Source organism: Salvia splendens, chromosome 18 (genome assembly GCF_004379255.2).
Source record: "Salvia splendens isolate huo1 chromosome 18, SspV2, whole genome shotgun sequence".
NCBI classification, from domain to species: domain Eukaryota; kingdom Viridiplantae; phylum Streptophyta; class Magnoliopsida; order Lamiales; family Lamiaceae; genus Salvia; species Salvia splendens.
In genome coordinates this window covers 1,611,602-1,618,802 of record NC_056049.1, presented here as the reverse complement: position 1 = coordinate 1,618,802, position 7,201 = coordinate 1,611,602, and the positions used below count along the sequence as shown (strand labels likewise).

General features: G+C 37.8%; 2 protein-coding genes across 2 annotated transcripts; both read left to right on the top strand.

The window, feature by feature from the left end:
• The first annotated feature begins 829 nt into the window (after nt 1-829).
• Nucleotides 830-2,501, top strand: LOC121776517 (cannabidiolic acid synthase-like). The gene has a single exon (XM_042173684.1). The coding sequence runs from the start codon at nt 838-840 to the stop codon at nt 2,431-2,433; it is 1,596 nt and encodes a 531-aa protein (XP_042029618.1). The 5' UTR covers nt 830-837; the 3' UTR covers nt 2,434-2,501.
• Nucleotides 2,502-5,146: 2,645 nt separating this feature from the next.
• On the top strand, nt 5,147-6,739 carry LOC121777841 (cannabidiolic acid synthase-like). The gene has a single exon (XM_042175191.1). It carries the CDS (start codon nt 5,147-5,149, stop codon nt 6,737-6,739), a length of 1,593 nt encoding a protein of 530 aa, XP_042031125.1.
• The last annotated feature ends 462 nt before the right edge of the window (nt 6,740-7,201 follow it).

The following is a 7,201-nucleotide window of genomic DNA, read 5'->3' as shown; positions in this document are numbered from 1 at the left end:
CCCACCTCACCCCTCCATTTATTGTATCACTCCCACGCTCAGAACATCTGCAACGCATGCCTTACTAGAATCGTCGCCCTTTCATTATTTTACGGGTCCAATATGTGTTCATTTCTAATTAATACTACATTCGTATCTTAAAAGTAGAAACTATTACCATTTTGGTTTGTCCTTTAAATAGAAACTTTCTATTTTAAGAAGTATGCCCCACAATTCACTAACACTAGTTTCATTAGTCTTTTTCCCACTTTACTCATTTTTCAATTATTATCTTTTACTTTACCAATTATTCATTACAACTTATATCATTTCAAAAGTTTCTATTTTTCAAATTCGGAGATATTACTACATTCCAAACTCATAGGAATCCATCTTTCTTCTCGATTTTCCAACAATATTGCATATTTAAAATTAAAAGTCCTCCACGATTAATAAAATTTTAAATTTGAAATTAAAAAGGAATGATAAAAAATAAAACTTGCGTGTAATGTGGACTGTAAAATATATAAGTGGATCGATTCAACAACAATTAAAGAACAACATAATGTCGTTGTTACGTGCTCAGCAGTGTTTAATAAAATTCTAATGAAAATGTCAACTATTGAGATTTGAGACGCATTAATTGATATTGCTAATGATTTTTTTAACAATGACAACTTCTTGAGCAATTAATTAATGAGTTATATAACGTAACAATGTAAATAAGGCAAATATTTAATCATACACGAACATGAATTAAGTATTTATATTCATAACTACTTCAATTATTGGAACTTTTAAATAGGGGAACCATTTACAAACAACAGACACAAGCTCAAATCATCAACACCAGAAATCATGAAAACATCTTCAATCTCAACTCTTCCATTCTTTCTTCTTCTCTTATTGTCATCGACTTTCGAAGCTTCTGCTGATAAGGAAGACAAATTCCTTCAATGTCTCACCTACCAATTCAAGAACTACTCCTTCATTTCAAATGATGTCTACACTCCTTCAAACTCATCTTACACTTCCATCCTACAATTCTCCATCCAAAACCTTAGATTCGCTTCGGAATCCACTCCTAAACCGCGAGTGATCATAACCCCAGAACACGAATCCCAGATCCCGCCAGTCATACGTTGTGCTAGACAGAGTGGTCTGGAGATCAGAACTCGAAGTGGTGGCCATGACCTGGAGGGATTATCTTACGTATCACAAGTCCCGTTTGTGTTAATTGATTTGATCAATCTCAGCGAAGTCACAGTCAACGCGGAGGAGAAAACAGCCTGGATCGAAGCAGGTTCCACCCTCGGTATTGTATACTACAATATTGCAAAAAAGAGCTCCACATTAGGGTTTCCAGGGGGTGTTTGCAATACCGTCGGTGTCGGTGGCCACTTTAGTGGAGGAGGGTATGGAACATTGATGAGAAAATACGGCCTAGCCGGAGATAACGTTATTGATGCAAGAATAATCGACGTTCATGGAAGAATTCTGGATAGAAAATCAATGGGAGAGGATCTGTTCTGGGCAATCAGAGGCGGTGGGGCTGCCAGTTTCGGCGTCATCACTGCCTGGAAGGTACAACTGGTGGATGTTCCAAAAACAGTCACGGTTTTCTCAATCACCAAAAGCGTGGAAGAACAGAACGGCACAGAGCTCTGGCACCGCTGGCAATATGTAGCTCCTAAAGCCGAAAAAGATCTATTTGTCGATGTAACCGTATTAAAGGTGAACACTACGGTCCAAGTTAACTTCTTCTCAGTTTTCCAAGGCGGCGCCGACAGGTTAGTTTCATACATGCAAGAAATCTTCCCCGAGTTAGGGCTAATGAGAGAAGACTGCATAGAAATGAGCTGGATCCAATCCACCTTATTTACCAGCCAATTGACAATCGATCCACTAGATACTTTGCTCAATCGGACTGAGCCCGGTCGGAGGCAGTTCAAAGCCAAGTCGGATTATGTCCGGACACCCATTCCTTTAAACGTGTTTAAAGGCATGGTGAGTCTGTTACGTGAACCGGAAGCATCGGATGAGACGATATACTACACGGTACCATATGGGGGAAGAATGGATGAAATATCGGAATCAGAGACTCCGTTTCCTCACAGAGCTGGCGCACTCTACATGCTTTCTAGTGTTGCTTCATGGCAAAACTCCGAGGCTGCGGATGCGGAGAATTATATAAGCTGGACTCGAAGGTATTACGAGTACATGACTCCTTATGTCTCAAGCTCGCCCAGGGAAGCGTATTTCAACTACAGAGATCTCGATATTGGAGTGAATAACCCTAATGGGAAGACGAGTTACGCACAAGCCAGCGTTTGGGGGAAGAAATATTACAAGGATAATTTCGATCGTCTTGTTCGGGTGAAGACAGTTGTTGATCCGACCAATTTCTTCAAGAATGAACAGAGCATTCCACCGTTCAATTCTAGGTGGACTTAGAAGCACTAACCGACAACTTGTTCTGTATATTGTACTTATAAATTTATTAATTTTCAAAATAAAGGTTATAAATTATTACCCTGTAAATTCACCCGGTCGGGTACAGTGATTCTACGCTGAAAGGGTCAGAAACTGGTCGAAAATCATCACCAGGCCGGGTGATTTTTTACCCTTTACAATTTCACTCGGCCGGGTACGTTGTTTTGGTGTATTCTTTTGCCCAAAACAAGATTTTTTATGGGGGTTTAAAGGAGAAAAAGCCTATGGTTCAATCTATTCTACAGCTACCGCCTACCACACTCTCACACACTCCCAAGAACACTTGGAAGAGAAATTTGAGGATTGAAGATTACAAATCGCAAGATTGAAGTTTCCATTCGATAGATATATCTCATAGGAGTGTCTATTTGCTTTATTATGTATTTGACTGAATCCTTTGTTTTGGTTTTCATGAAGAACATGAGTAATAACATGAGTAGCTAAATTTATTGTGAAGTTTTTGTGAAGACTACAATGGATGTTTGTGATTAATTCAATAATTTCTTTAGATTGCTTTGCTCTTGTGATTTCTTTGTTCACTCTTGTGCTTTTTCAATTCAATTACTTACCTACCAATTGGGTTTGTTTCCTAGATAGTAGTAATCGAGAGATACCTAACTAGGGGTGATCAAAGAGTGAACACCACATTGATAATCTACACTCAAGAGAGGGGATCCTTTGTGAGGGATTGGGTCTTTTGTTCCTTGGAGTTAATCTAAACATATTAGAAGGAGACTTCAATATTAAGGGTTAATCAACGTGGTGAGTACACTCGAGAGGGGGCTGAACCTAGACTAGCGACTTTCCTAGTAATCCTAGAGACATAAAATGGGTAATCGAAGTTATTGAAGTAATTCCTTTTCGATTGTCTAGATAATAGTCAACGTTTGTTCGTGGTACTTTAGTTGATTTAATCTTGTCTCTGTGGGATACGATACTCTTGCTTGCTAATTGCTACACTAGCCCCATACACTTGCGGGTATTACTTGTGTTAAAATAAGTTGAGTCAAAATTATGTCTTGTTTAGTTGTCGGATTTTGTCGGGTCTTCATACTCCATTCTTTCTTCTTCTCTTATTGTCATCGACTTTCGCAGCTTCTGCTGATAAGGAAGACAAATTCCTTCAATGTCTCACCTACCAATTCAAGAACTACTCCTCCATTTCAAATGATGTCTGCACTCCTTCAAACTCATCTTACACTTCCATCCTACAATTCTCCATCCAAAACCCTAATGGGAAGACTAGTTATGAATAACCCTAATGGGAAGACTAGTTATGCACAAGCCAGTATTTGGGGGAACCCTTATTACAATGATAATTTTGATCGGCTTGTTAAGGTCAAAATGGTAATTGATCCGACCAATTTCTTCAAGAATGAACAGAGCATTCCAACTTTGCATTCTAATTATGTGGACTTTGATAGGGAATTAAGAGGAGCTTATTCTACTTATAAATTGATTAATTTGCAATATAATTGTTATATTTTGACATTGTGCAGCATATATTTGAATCTTTGTTTCTTTGCTTGAAAATTACATATTAAATTGGGTTTGAATTAAATACCAAACCTAATCATAAATTGGTATTGAACCCTGCACTTTATTTACTTTTACAATTATATATTTTCCATCATCAGTCCAGACCCATAAAACTTGTGGGCTTTAACTATTGTTGGGCTTAGCTCTAGGCAAATACTATTAGAAACTTTTTAATCACGTTATTCATTTTTTTCAATTCATTTTATTGTATTCTGTATTTACTTTTTAACTATTGGTTTGAGTATATCCAGCACTCAGGCACAATTTATATTTAATATAGTATGAATACCAAGTTTGATTTCAGTTTATAAAATGATCATTTATAATATATATCATCTTTAGAAATTTATGTTTTATTTCTAATTTTCAATCATTTATTTTAATTACAGAGATATAAAAGAGACTAATTAAAAAAACAGAATTGTGTCTAAAATTTAGTGGTTCAAATCATACATTCCTCCGTCCCTAAGTTTATAAACAAAAATATATTAATTAAATTAGGTTTCAATTAATAATGTTATATGGTCGATTGGTCATGGTCCGGACGATTTACTTGACCGTTATACCTAAAATAAAATTTTATTGACTTATTCCATTTTCTACCGATTGAATGTCAATATATATATCATAAAATAATGAGTTCATCGCTTACCAAAACCATGACTTGGTTAATACTATCTTCATTTTATAAAAATTAAAACTTTTGAAACGACACGAGATTTAATACACGTAAATAAGATAGTAAATAAGATAGAGAAAGAAAAAAATTGATGGAAATAGTTTTTATAAATTATTGTTGAATCCTCAAAAGCTTTATAAAATAGAAAATATAAAATTTTGAGGATTCACCAAAATAGAAATAGTTCTTAGTATTTTTTTAGGACGGAAAAAGGATTGGTATGTAGTCAATTATCTCATTAAGTAGATCCAGAAGTAATTCAGCAATCTGAGGTCACCGATCTTAGCTGTCGCATAATTAAAAATTCAGAATTCAGAAATCAACCGTTGAAAAAAAAATAGGAAGAATAATATTTATATAAACACCTCCTGCAATTGTTGGAACTTGCTTTATAAAACCCAAAAACAACAAACACAAACTTAAAACTTAAAACTCATATTTTCAAAACCCAAAATCATGAAAAATCTTTCAAACTCAGCCCTTTCATTCTTTCTTCTCATATTATCATCAACTTTGGCGGCTTCTGCTAACAAACAAGACAACTTCCTTCGATGTCTCACCTACCGATTCAAGAACTACTCCTCCATTTCCAGTGATGTTTTCACTCCTTCAAACTCCTCCTACACTTCCATCCTCCAATTCTCCATCCACAACCCTAGATTCGCATCGGAATCCACTCCTAAACCGCAAGTGATCATAACCCCAGAGCAAGAATCCCAGATCCCGCCTATCGTACGTTGTGCCAGACAAACTGGTCTGGAAATCAGAACTCGGAGTGGTGGCCATGACACGGAGGGATTGTCTTATGTGTCACAAGTCCCGTTTGTGATCATCGATTTGATCAATATCAGTGAAGTCAAAGTCAATGTGGAGGACAAAACAGCATGGATCGAAGCAGGTGCGACCACTGGTACCGTATACTACATGATTGCAGAAAAGAGCCCTACTCTAGGGTTTCCAGGGGCTATTTTCACTACCGTAGGTGTCGGTGGCCACTATAGTGGAGGTGGCTACGGCGCTATGATGAGAAAGCATGGCCTAGCCGGAGATAACGTTATTGATGCAAGAATAATCGACGTTCATGGAAGAATTCTGGATAGAAAATCAATGGGAGAGGATCTGTTCTGGGCGATCAGAGGCGGCGGAGGTGCCAGTTTTGGCGTGATCACTGGCTGGAAGGTGCAACTGGTGGATGTTCCAAAAACAGTCACGGTTTTCTCAATCACCAGAAGCGTGGAAGAACAGAACGGCACAGAGCTCTGGCACCGCTGGCAATATGTAGCTCCTAAAGCCGAAAAAGATCTATTTGTCGCTGTAATCGTATTAAAGGTGAACACGACGGTCCAAGTTAACTTCTTCTCAGTTTTCCAAGGCGGCGCCGACAGGCTAGTTTCATACATGCAAGAAATCTTCCCCGAGTTAGGGCTAATGAGAAAAGACTGCATAGAAATGAGCTGGATCCAATCCACCTTATTTAGCAGCCAATTGCCAATCTATCCACTAGATACTCTGCTCAATCGGACTGAGCCCAGTCGGAGGCAGTTCAAAGCCAAGTCGGATTATGTCCGGACACCCATTCCTTTAAACGTGTTTAAAGGTATGGTGAGTCTGTTACGTGAACCGGAAGCATCGGATGAGACGATATACTACACGGTACCATATGGGGGAAGAATGGATGAAATATCGGAATCAGAGACTCCGTTTCCCCACAGAGCTGGCGCACTCTACATGCTTTCTAGTGTTGCTTCATGGCAAAACTCCGAGGCTGCGGATGCGGGGAAATATATAAGCTGGACTCGAAGGTATTACGAGTACATGACTCCTTATGTCTCAAGCTCGCCCAGGGAAGCGTATTTCAACTACAGAGATCTCGATATTGGAGTGAATAACCCTAATGGGAAGACGAGTTATGCACAAGCCAGCGTTTGGGGGAAGAAATATTACAAGGACAATTTCGATCGTCTTGTTCGGGTGAAGACAGTTGTTGATCCGACCAATTTCTTCAAGAATGAACAGAGCATTCCACCGTTCAATTCTAGGTGGACTTAGAAACACTAACCGGCAACTTGTTCTATATATTGTACTTATAAATTGATTAATTTTCAAAATAAAGGTTAGAATATTTTTCCTGAGTGTGAAATGTATATTTGAATCATCTTTTCTTTATATGTCAATCAATTAAATAACGTGTTAGATGATCGATCCTTAATTTTAGGTATGAAGCAGTCTTAAATCTTTAGACGAACGTCTCTTATGGGTTTAGAAATCAACATAAGGATTAGCCACTGAGATAGTGGTAATTGTCTTAGTCTTAAATCAAAAGAAAAAACATGTTAAGTTTGGCCATTTTTAGAAAGTAGGTTATAATTAAATCCCGAACCTAATCATATATTCGTAACCCACTATAGTGTGTTGATCAACCAATTCAACAATTAGCCCCATGCTTTATTTTATCCTCTTTAATCCGACCAACTCTTTCCATCATCAGCCCACACCCAAAAATTGATTGGG

What these genes read in the sequence shown, in the direction of transcription:
- LOC121776517 (XM_042173684.1), top strand. Translation starts at nt 838, where the DNA reads ATGAAAACATCTTCAATCTCAACTCTTCCATTCTTTCTTCTTCTCTTA.
- LOC121777841 (XM_042175191.1), top strand. Translation starts at nt 5,147, where the DNA reads ATGAAAAATCTTTCAAACTCAGCCCTTTCATTCTTTCTTCTCATATTA.